The sequence below is a fragment of the Geospiza fortis genome, unplaced genomic scaffold, assembly GCF_000277835.1.
Source record: "Geospiza fortis unplaced genomic scaffold, GeoFor_1.0 scaffold213, whole genome shotgun sequence".
Lineage (NCBI taxonomy): Eukaryota > Metazoa > Chordata > Aves > Passeriformes > Thraupidae > Geospiza > Geospiza fortis.
The window spans coordinates 1,920,415-1,931,899 of NW_005054399.1; the positions used below are offsets into that span (position 1 = coordinate 1,920,415).

The 11,485-nt window shown below is 58.5% G+C and overlaps 1 protein-coding gene across 1 annotated transcript in view; it reads left to right on the plus strand.

Annotated features, from left to right (window-relative positions):
- The window catches only part of LOC102041235 (delphilin), a 33,254-nt gene that overhangs the window by 13,100 nt on the left and 8,669 nt on the right, over positions 1-11,485 (plus strand). The window contains exons 3-13 of the mRNA XM_031061077.1: positions 4-96; positions 1,639-1,724; positions 2,476-2,545; positions 3,658-3,752; positions 4,941-5,124; positions 6,074-6,228; positions 7,717-7,815; positions 8,781-8,875; positions 9,361-9,487; positions 10,542-10,852; positions 11,359-11,484. Of these exons, the coding sequence (XP_030916937.1) occupies positions 4-96; positions 1,639-1,724; positions 2,476-2,545; positions 3,658-3,752; positions 4,941-5,124; positions 6,074-6,228; positions 7,717-7,815; positions 8,781-8,875; positions 9,361-9,487; positions 10,542-10,852; positions 11,359-11,484 (1,441 nt within the window). The remainder of the gene's footprint in view (positions 1-3; positions 97-1,638; positions 1,725-2,475; positions 2,546-3,657; positions 3,753-4,940; positions 5,125-6,073; positions 6,229-7,716; positions 7,816-8,780; positions 8,876-9,360; positions 9,488-10,541; positions 10,853-11,358; position 11,485) is intronic.

Sequence of the window (11,485 nt, forward strand, 5' to 3'; positions counted from 1 at the left end):
CAGCTCCGTGCCCCGCAGCCACGAGGAGCTCAGCAAGAGCCTCCGCAAAACCACCTCGCTCGTCAGCAGCAGCGTGGCCTCGGGGGCTGCCCGCAGGTACCGCCCTGCTGGCTCCGTGCGGATGGAGTGCGGGAGGGGAGCTCGGTGTGCGGCTCTCCCGGCGTCGGGATGAACAGGGATCTCTCCCTCTGGAAGGCTGGGCGGCTTTGTGCCCCTTGTCCCAGCTCTGCGTCCCCTCAGCTCTGCAGGGCTGCCTGGATGAGCTCTGTCAGGAGCTGGGGTGGCACTTGCAGCCTGAGAGGGGATGTTTGCTCTCCCCTGGGTGGGATGCAGGCTGTGCCAGCAGGATCCGGGGTGCCCAGCTGTACCAGCAGGATTGGGGGTGCCCAGCTGTGCCAGCAGGATTCGGGGTGCCCAGCTGAGCTGTGCCAACAGGATTGGGGGTGCCCAGCTGAGCCAGCAGGATCCGGGGTGCCCAGCTGTACCAGCAGGATCCGGGGTGCCCAGCTGAGCCAGGATTCCTGGTTGTGCCAGCAGGATCCGGGGCACAGAGCAGGCTGAAAGGAGGATGGAGCCAGGTTGGGGTTGGTCTCTTTCCCCAGGTAACAAGGGGCAGGATGAGAGGAAACGGCCTCAAGCTGCAGCAGGGGAGGTTTAGTTTGGATGTCAGGAGAATTCCTTCCCACAGGGGCTGTCAGGCACTGTCACAGGGCAGTGCTGCAGTCCCCACCCTGGAAGTGCTGAGGAAATGGTGAATATGGCACTCGAGGACATGGTCAGTGGTGAGCACGGGGTGGTGCTGCCTTGCAGGTGGGTTCCATACCCTGAAAAGTCTTTTCCAGCCCTAGGATGCCCTGGTTCTCCTGGCTGGCCCTGCCCTGCCCCAGCAGGTGTCTGGGAGGCTGTGGGAGGAAGGGCTGTGCGAGGAAGGCAGGACAATCCCCAGCACAGGGATTAACCCACTTCCCTCCGTGCCCAGATGGCCAGACTGCAGTGCCCCCGGGCAGGGAGCTCCTGCCCACCCTGCCCCAGCCAGCCAGCACCAGAGCAGGGCAGCCAGGCTCCTGCCCACCCTGCTGCCAGGCTGGTCTGCCCCGTGGCTCGTCCACAATGCACTCCCAGCCCAGGGTCCCTCCCTGCCAGCACAGGATCCTGCTGGTTGGAAGTGATCTCGGTAATGCTGCCTTCCCCCAGGTCCCTGCAGGAACAGCCCCCAGCTGCAATCAGACATTTCCTAATGCTCCTTCCAAAATTTCCTAGAGGAATTTAATTCCTCTCTCGTCAGCCTAGGAGACCTTTGCTCCCTGAAGCACATTGTGTCTCTAATTCTCTGTAATAAAGAATCACAGACTGGTTTGGGTTGGAAGAGCCCTAAAGATCATCCAGTTCCTACTCCCTGCCATGGAGGGTAGGAACTAGATGATTTTTAGCTTTTTTACATATATTTATTCTTTAAATCTATGTATTTATTCCATATTGCACATTTGAAAGACACTTTGGTATCAAATGGGGCCTTGGGAGTGCTGGGGACTTGAGCACTCAGGAGAACCTGGGCTGACAGGGTTGTGGAGGGGCTGGGGAAGGAAACAAGGGCTGGGTTTTGTACTCTGACATGCTGTTTGCCTTTTTCACCCCCAGGACCGTGCGAGTTTATAAAGGCAACAGGAGCTTTGGCTTCACACTCCGCGGCCATGCCCCGGTGTGGATCGAGTCTGTCCTGCCAGGTAGGAACACCAGATTTGGGGCATCGCTTACTGATCTCTGCTCTGAACTTGAAATGTGAAATGCTGTTTGCTAGAAAAGAACAAAAGGAACTTTCCCAAGGCCTGGTGATGGAGTTTTTCCAGTGGAATAATGAGCACCTTTGGTGCAATTCAGTTTGGCTTTATCCACTCCTGTGGTGGTGTTTGAGGGTCCCCAGGACGAGGCAAGAGATGAGAATCTTGACTCCATGTTTCAAAAGGCTGATTTATTATTTTATAATATATATTATATTAAAAGAAAATGATATACTAAAACTATACTGAAGAAAGAGAAAGGAGACATCAGAAAGCTAGAAAGGAATGAATAATAAAATCTTGTGACTGACCAGAGAGTCCATCACAGCTGGAGCGATTGGCCATTAATTAAAAACAATTCATATGCTGGGTAAACAATTCTCCAAATCACATCCCAAAGCAGCAAAACGTGGAGAAGCTGAGGCTTCCCAGCTTCTCAGGAGAAAAGACCCCGGCGAAGGGATTTTTCAGAAAATATGTCAGTGGCACACTCCTTGTTGGGAGAAGTGGGAAATGTGTTCAGTGACCACCCTGACATGCAGCCAGCGCCCCCAGTGCAGGCTGGCCGCAGCACCCAGCTGGGTGAAGGGTGCCAGCCCGCCCAGACAAGCCAGGTGCAGGGGTGCCCTGCCTGGGGTGCCCCTGGAGCCCCATGCCAGGCAGAGGAGCTGCAGCTGGAGCCCCTTTGTGCCCCCAGGGAGCCCGGCGGAGAAGGCTGCCCTCAAAGCTGGAGACAGGATCCTGTTCCTCAACGGCCTGGACATGAGGTACGAGCTGTGCAGGGCACCCAGGGCTGGGCACACGCCGTGGTCACCCTTGGGCGAGGGGAGCAGGAGCTGCTGCGTCCCTGTGTGCTGCCGTGCACAGGGGTTTGCCCTGAGGGGACAGCTGGGGACAGCTCCTTTGGTGCTGCTGTACAAACCTGGCTCTAAAGGAGCATCTTCTCCAGCCCTGCCCTCCTCTGGGCTCTCTGTGCAGGACAGTTCGTATGGCCCGGGTTCTCACTGCAGCCCACCCCAGTCTCAGGCACTCTGAGTTAATCTGTAGGTGTTAAACACCTGAGGTTCTGCTTTGGAGAGCAGCAGAGCCCCATCCAGCCCAGGAATCACTCCCATAATGGGAGCATAAGGTTAAAGCCAGGTGGGAATCCCATTTGTACCCAGAATTTAATTCTGTGTGTTGTTTGTGCACAAAGCAATGGGACCAGAGGGACTTGTGCCCCTCACCCATGCTGTGTCCTTGGGTGTGTCTTTCTGCATAAAAACCAAGAGCAAAGGGTTAGAGGAGGCTGCAGGACAAGAGAGAGTGATGAATATTTAAAGGTTAAAGCGATGCTGCTTCTGTCAGGGCTCAGGTTCTCACGTTTCAGCTGATCCAGCGAGCACTTGGCTGATGCAGCAGTGCCAGGAAAAGGAGACCGGGCTGAGGATTGTGCTCTGAGCCCTGGTTTTGGCAGGCATTGTCCCAGCCTGGCCCATACCCTTCTCCAAGGGCATCCCGAGAGTTTTTCACCTACAAAATTACACTTCGTGTTCACCTTGCCTTTTCTTTTCATGCAGAATTAGGGCAGGCGAGGACAGAGCTGCAGCGCTGTGTTATTTAAAGGAAAAATCATTTTCTGGGTCTGGGTGCAGCTTAACTCTGCCATGGCACTCCTCAGGGTGGGCGCAGGCATTGCCATGGTTATTCCTTGGTGCCCACCCGTGGGGCAGGAGCCAGGCTCTCCCTCGGGGGCAGCACAGGTGGAGAGAACGCAGGGAACGGCAGTGGGGCTCTGAGCAGCACCAGGAGGCTTTCCCAAGACAGAGGAAGGCAGCTGCCAGCTGTGTGTGCTCCCTGCTGCCCCGGGGCTGCTCTGACCGGGCTCTCTGTGCTGCAGGAACTGCTCCCATGACAAGGTGGTGTCGATGCTGCAGGGCAGCGGGGCCATGCCCACCTTGGTGGTGGAAGAGGGCATCGTCAGCTTCTCCAACGGTAAGAGTGCAGGGGAGGGCTCTGGAGAGCAGCCAGCCCAGCCAGCTGCCCAGTTCCTGGGGCAGGAGGGAGTTGCTGGGCACCTTTATGGGCTCAGCAGGGTTAACAGTGCTGGGCACCTCCATGAGCTGAGCAGGGTTAACATTGCTGGGCACCTCCATGGGCTGAGCAGGGTTAACAGTGCTGGGCACCTCCATGGGCTGAGCAGGGTTAACACTGCTGGGCACCTCCATGGGCTGAGCAGGGTTAACACTGCTGGGCACCTTTATGGGCTGAGCAGGGTTAACACTGCTGGGCACCTCCATGGCTCAGCAGGGTTAACACTGCTGGGCACCTTTATGGGCTGAGCAGCGTTAACACTGCTGGGCACCTCCACGGGCAGAGCAGGGTTAACACTGCTGGGCACCTCCGTGGGCTGAGCAGGGTTAACACTGCTGGGCACCTCCACGGGCAGAGCAGGGTTAACAGTGCTGGGCACCTCCATGGCTCAGCAGGGTTAACACTGCTGGGCACCTCCATGGCTCAGCAGGGTTAACAGTGCTGGGGATGCTCCTCTCCCCAGGGCACGCGGCCCCTGCACGGTGGGATCAGGCCGGATCCCAGGCTTGGCTGCTCTCCAGGAGGGCTCATGCTGCTGTGCTGTCCCTGGTGTCCCTTGCAGTGTCCTTCCTGTGCAGTGTGTGCTGTCCTTGTCCGCAGTAACCCAACCCCTGGCTGGGGGCTGAGCTGGGCAGGATTGCCATCCTGCTGCAGGATCAGTGCCTGCTGAGAGCCCAGCGTGCTGGGGCAGGGCAGGGTGCCTCTGGAGGGCAGGATCCCAACCTGGGCACAGCCCAGGTGCCTGTGCTGCTCCCAGATGGCCAGAGCTGGGAGCCAGGCCTGGCTGGTCCCTCTGGAGCAGCACTGGGCTCCTCTCAGCCCCAGTGAGGAGCCCTGGGATGGCCCAACGCGTTTGCAGGTGCGCTCACACCAACCCCAGCAGCTCCCTGCTGCACAGAGCCCAGCACCTGGAATGGTTTGGATGTTCTCATTTCACCCCTCAGCCTCGGGCAGGGATACCTTGCACCAGAGCAGGCTGTTCCAAAGCCCATCCAGCCTGACTTACTCCAAAGCACGCGGCCAGTGGCCCTCAAACTGCTGCACTGCCCCCAAGAGAAGCCAAGGAAAGACTGAATATTTATTTTGCAGACTCTGACTCTGCTGAGTCCCCGAGCAGCTCCTCGGCCCTCACCTCCCTGCAGTGGGTGGCAGAGATTCTCCCCTCTAGCATCAAGATCCAGGGAAGGACGTTCACGCAGCAGCTGGAGCACCTGCTGACCCCCCCCGAGCGTTTCACCGTCTGCAAGGCCCTGGAGGGCTTCTTCCACCACCGGTAACTCCTGCCAGCTGGGACCCCTCCCCTGGCACCGGCACACCTGGGGCACTGCCAGGGTGGTTCAGGCAGGGCACACCTGGCACAGGAGCTCTGCTGTCCCTGTGCTCTGCAGCTTCCCCAGCCAGGTGTTCCCTGTGCACCAGCTCATCCCAGCCCAGGTGTCCCGCCTGGGGACAGGACAGATCCTTCAGTTTTGGTTCCTTTAGGTTAAGTTGGTCACCTCTTATCCCGCAGTGCAGGCTGTCCTGCAGCCTGGCTGTCCCTGGCAGCTGCGGGTCCTGTTCCGCCTCTGTCAGTAAATCAGATTTCCTCTGTCAGTGAATCTCTCCACGTTCCATCCCTGTCTCCTCGCTCTTCCCACAATCCTGGCTGCAGCACAGGAATGGCTGTGGGTGGCAGAGCCCTGCTCCTGCCAAGGAGCACATCCCCCTGTCCTGTGCAGGGATCCAGCCACATCCCCTGGCACTCTCCAGATCCCATCAGTGACCTCCTTTCCTGCCCTTGCTTGGTCTCCCAGCAGTGCTTCATCAGAGGCTGTCACAGAATTATGGAATGGTTTGGGTTAGAAGGGACCTTAAAGAACATCTTGTTCCCCCCCTGCCATGGCAGGGACACCTCCCACTGTCCCAGGTGCTCCCAGCCCTGCCCAGCCTGGCCTGGGGCACTGCCAGGGACCCAGGGGCAGCCACAGCTGCTCTGGGCACCTGTGCCAGGGCAGAATTTCATCCTGTTCCAGGCTGTTCTAACCTCATGGGATGGGGCGCTCAGCTGTTCCCAACAGCCCTTTTCCCCAATCTACACACCAGAATCAGATGGAGCCTTTGGCCCCAGGAGCTGCCAGCACAGCCACTCTCCCATTTTTCAGGAACACTGACACTGTCACTGCCCTCTCCTGATTTTCAGGACCATTGTCACCCTCACTGCCCAGCCCTCTCCTGTTTTCCAGGACCATTGACACTCTCATTGTGGATGTGTACCCGGTGCTGGACACCCCAGCCAAGCAAGTCCTCTGGCAGTTTATCTACCAGCTGCTGAGCTACGAGGAGCAGGAGCACTGCCAGCAAAAGCTTGACAGGTTTCTGGGGTGCAAGGCCTTGGCAGGTGAGAGGCAGTGCCCGTGCTCCAGGATGGACACGCTGTGTCCTGACGGGTGCTGGGAGCTCAGTCCCTTGTGCTGGTGCAGTTTTGGAATGAAACTGGATGGAGAGGAGAGCTGGCACCTGAGAGGGTGACTCTGGGGGCTTTTGGAAGCTGCTCAGGTGTCAGAGGTGAGGAAGTCCAGGACAGCTGGTGGAAGGGCAGCATCCAGGTCAGGGAGGTGAAATAAGGGTGGCACAGTGTCCCTTGGGATGCCACAGAAACATCCCTGCTTGGAAGAGGTGGTGCTGCTCCCCCAAGAAGACACAGAGGCGGTTGGTGATCTCCCTGTTCCCTCACCATCACCCTCACCTGGTTCTGTGGCAGCACAAAGCCAGTGGTGGACTAGGGAGAGCAGGTTTGAAGTGAGATGTCCTAATCTGTGTGTCTGCACTCTTAATTGCTTCCAATTCTGCTATTCTCAGCTGCTCACACAGATGTGCTAATTTTAGACTCAGCAAAGGTAAAAGAAGTGTTGTTTTGGAGGAACACAGTGATTTTAGCAGGAAACAGAACAGCCCCAAGTCCTGGTGCAAATCCTCCCTGTGGCACAAGGGACCCTGTGCTCTGTGCACCTGGATCTGCTCACTGGGTTTGCACTCAGGCACCTCTGCTTTGTGTGTGCAGGATCACAGCTCAGCCAGGGGCTGTGCATTCCCAGGAATTCATGCCCTGCAATTGGTGTGCAGTTCACAGCTGCATTCCAGGAATGCAGAGCAGCAATCCCCAGCAAGGGGAGGAGGGGGCACAGGGGCAGATGTCCCTGTCCCAGGCACAGGGCAGATCTCCCTGTCCCAGGCACAGGGGCAGATCTCCCTGTCCCAGGCTGCTGGTCCCTGGCTCCTCTCAGTGTCTCAGGTGAACGGGGCAGTCTCTGAGCATGAGCAGTGTTGGATGTTCTGGTCTGTTCTGTGTCTGTGCCTGCACCATGGCCAGAGATCTCTGGGTTTGGGCTGGTCCTTCCCCTGGGCTTCCAAACGGGTGATCTCCCATGTCCCAGTGCTCTGCTGCGTACCTCAGGGATGGATGCTCCATCCCTCCATCCCGTGAGCCTCCCTGGGCTGCACATGGACAGAGCATGGGCCATGTGCTCCTTGCACAGCATTCCAGGGCTGGCCCCTCTCCCTCCTTTTGCCTCGGGGCAGGAAGGGTTTACAGGAACCAGCCCAGCTCAGGGCTGCAGTTCCACGTGGGCCATGAGCTGCTGGATGCCAATCCTGCTGGGAAAAGGGGCTGGATGTCCCATCCCTGAGCATCCATCCCTGCCCTGGCCTGGCAGGAGCACCTGAACCTGCTCAGCTCCAGGGATGGAGCCAGCAGCTACCTGGGAGTGGCAGCTGCTGTGAGTGCCCTGGGGAGCTCTGGGGGGCTCTGGGGGTACCTGTGCAGGGTGAGGAGGAGCAGTGGGAGCTGTGGGTCTGGCTGGGCCTCACAGAGGTGTTTCCTGTGCAGCCGAGGCAGAGGCTGAGGATCGGTACCGCAGCTCCATCCGAGGGGCCTCCCTGTGCCGGGGCAGCCTCAGGACCCCCCGCCCCGAGGAGGGGGCAGCAGGTGGGTGAGTGGGGCTGGATTCCAGAAACAGAATCACAGAATTATAGAATGACAGAATCATTTAGGTTGGAAAAGCCCTCCAAGATCATCGAGTCCAACCTGTGACTGATCCCCACCTCGTCACCCAGCCCAGAGCACTGAGTGCCACACCCAGCGGTGCCTTGGGCACCTCCAGGGACAGCAATTCCATAAGGAAAGAACCAGTTCAATAAGGGAGCACTTGATCATAAGGCTGAATGTTATTTCCAACCCCTTCCATCACTCAGATGTGAACTGCTCCTGCTGGTCTGGGCCCCCCCCGCCTTCTGGGGGTAAAATTTATGGCTTCCCTCTGAACATTCTCAGAGTCCATCCAATCAACAGGGAAAACCACACTTGTGAAATCCATGTGAGGAAGGAGATCATGGTTCAGGGCCACTTTGAGACTCCTGGCAGGCCCCATTGGTGGCCCCAGCCCTGCCTCCCTTCAGGGCACACAGACCTGCCTGTCCCTCTCTCCTGGCTGATGCCAAAGGGCCCCGGAGCTGTGCTCCTGAGCACGACCTCCCCCTGACCTCCCTGAGCACCTCCTGGCCGTGTGGCGTCCCTCAGCTCTCAGGGGCTCCGAGACACTTCCCAGGGGGAGAAGATCCTCTGCCCTGGCTCCGAGGAGCTCTTCTGGAGGGGATTAGAGCCTGGAGAGCAGCCGACAGCTGTGTGTGCTGCAGGGGAGCTGTGCCTGGGCAGATGTTGGCCAGCTGTGGGAGCAGCCCTGTCCTCAGCTGCCCCGAGGGAAGAGCAGAGCAGCTTGGAGCTGTCTGCTTACCCCAAACCTGCCCTGCACTGCTCCCTCGGGACCCCCAGAGCCGGGAGCTGGGGCACGGAGGTCACTGTGTGTCCCAGCAGGACACAGGGGCCCCGTGTGGCTCAGGGCTGTGGGCTGGGGCACAGACAGAGCAGGGACTGGTTTGTCTCTCCCTCTGCAGGCAGTGACACCGTGGAGGTCCCCGTTCGCCTGATCCCCGGAGAGAGACAGGCTGGAGATGGCACGTCCCTCCCGGAGACACCCAACCCCAAAATGGTGTGAGGGGGCAGGGGACACCTCTGCGGGGCTCTGCCCACCTGTGGGGGTGGTGTGTGCACAGGGAGGCAGCCTGGTTCCTTTGCTGTGAGCACAGGGCAGCAGGAAGAAGGACATGGTGTGTCTGTGGGTGCATACCTGCAGCGGCTGAGGGTGGCCCTGCCCCTCTCTGAGGTCAGCTCCCTGGGCAATTAGTCACCCTTAATGACACTGATGTCTGCCAGTGTCTTCCTGCAGCCTCATCGCTGAGAGGTCTTGGGGGGGCTCAGACAGGGCACAGCAGCCTGGGCTGGGGTGAAGCCTCCCTTTATAGAGTAAGAGATGGGTACTGGTGGGCCAGAGAGTCCCAGAAAGGTTTGGCTTGGAAAGGACCTCAGAGCCCACCCAGTGCCCACCCTGCCATGGCAGGGACACCTTCCCCTGTCCCAGGGTGCCCCCAGCCCTGTCCAGCCTGGCCTGGGACACTGCCCGGGATCCAGGGGCAGCCACAGGGCGGGCAGCCGGGTCTGTGGGGGCCGTACAACCGCCTGATCGGGGGCTTTGCCGGCAAGGTGGGCAACGCTGCCCTGCACAGGACGTCCCCCCCTGCCCCCGAGCTGCCACACGCTGCAGGTACCTCTGGGGACCTCAGGGCACGCTGGGTGGTGCTGGCCAGGTGGGTGGGGGACAAGGCAGTGTCCCCTTGGTGCCATCGCACAAGGCAGCAGCAATGGCTGCGCGGGGCTGGCTCTGCACTGTGGGATTTTCAGGCACTCCGAGTGGGATGAGATGAGAATTTGACTCCAAGTTTCAGAAGGCTGGTTTATTATTTTATGATATATATTACATTAAAATGATACTAAAATAATAGAAGAAAGGATTTAATCAGAAAGCTAGCAAGGAAAAGAATAGGAATGGAATCATAACAAAAGTTTGTGTTTGACTGAGAGTCTGAGATAGCTGGACTGTGATTGACCGTTAATTAAAAACAACCACATGAGACCAATCAGAGATTTACCTGTTGCATTCCACAGCAGCACATAATCATTGTTTACATTTTGTTCCTGAGGCTTCTCAGCTTCTCAGGAGAGAAAATCCTAATGAAAGGATTTTTCATAAAGCATGTGGGTGACACTGCAGAGCGCACTCCACTCTAGCACCATAGTAGTAGCCGGAATCTTCCTACTGATCCAAACTCACCCCCTACTCAGCAACAACCAGACTGCCCTAACCCTATGCCTGTGCCTGGGGGCCCTCTCCACACTATTTGCAGCCACACGCGCTCTTACCCAAAATGACATTAAAAAAATCATTTTCTTCTCCACTTCGAGCCACCTAGGACTAATAATAGTTACAATCGGACTAAGCCTCCCCAAACTGGCCTTCCTTCACATCTCAACTCACATATTCTTCAAAGCCATGCTCTTCCTATGCTCAGGCTCCATCATTCACAGCCTAAATGGTGAACAAGATATCCAAAAAATACGACCCACAACCACTGCATGCCTCACCACGAGCAACCTCGCTCTAATAGGAACAGCCCTGGCTGCCGGAGGGCAGTGCTGAGTGGGATGGCTCATCCCATGGGAGCACAGCCTGGCAAGCTCCCTTCTCCTCTCCTTGGGCCCTGCCTCCCATGCCCGGGGGCTGCAGGATGCCCACGCAGCTCCCCGGGCTCTGTCTGCAGGTGGCCGCAAGCCGGGGCTGGCGTGGCCGAGCGAGCTGGCGAGCCAGCCCTGCTACTACCGGCTGCACAGCAGCGTGGCCTCGCCCTGCAGCACCGAGTCCAACCCCTACGTGAGCCTGGACAGCAGCCCGGCCCCGTCGCCCAAGCGCCGGCCGTGCTCGCCGCTGTCGCGACGGAAGAAGCTGTTCACCTTCTCGCGGCCCCCGCGCAGCCGCGACACCGACCGCTTCCTGGACGCGCTCAGCGAGCAGCTGGGGCACCGCGTCACCATCGTGGATGAGTTCCTCACCCCTGAGAATGACTACGAGGAGGTGAGAGGGCCACGGGCTCACCAGAGCACCGGCTGTGGTGTCCTGGGCATGGAGATGGCCGTGTGCGGGGTCAGGGGACATGTCCTGGGCTCTGCAGGCGGCAGGAGGGGCAGGACACAGCGGGGTGGTGGGGATGGATGGATGGATGGAGGATGAGGAGCATGGAGGATGAAGAGCATGGAGGATGTGGGTGAAGGACATGGAGGATGGAGGATGTAGGATGAGGAGGATGGAGGATGAGGAGGATGGAGGATGGTGGGTGGAGGACGAGAAGGATAGAGTATGGTGGGTGGAGGATGAGGAGGATGGAAGGTGTGGATGGAGAACAAGGAGGATGAAGGATGTGGATGGAGGATGAGGAGCATGGAAGATATGAGTGGAGGATGAGGAGGATGGAGGATGGTGGGTGACGGACGAGGCGGATGGTGGGTGGAGGACGAGGAGGGTGGAGGATGGTGGGTGGAGGACAAGATGCCACCCTCAGCCTCTGCTCTGTGCTCACCCAGATGAGTTTCCAGGATGACCAGGGCAGCTACGTCACCAACGATGTCAGCAGCAGCGAGTACATCAGCAGCAGCGACGAGGGCAGCTCCCTGACCTACTCCACGCTCTCGGACCACATCCCGCCCCCTC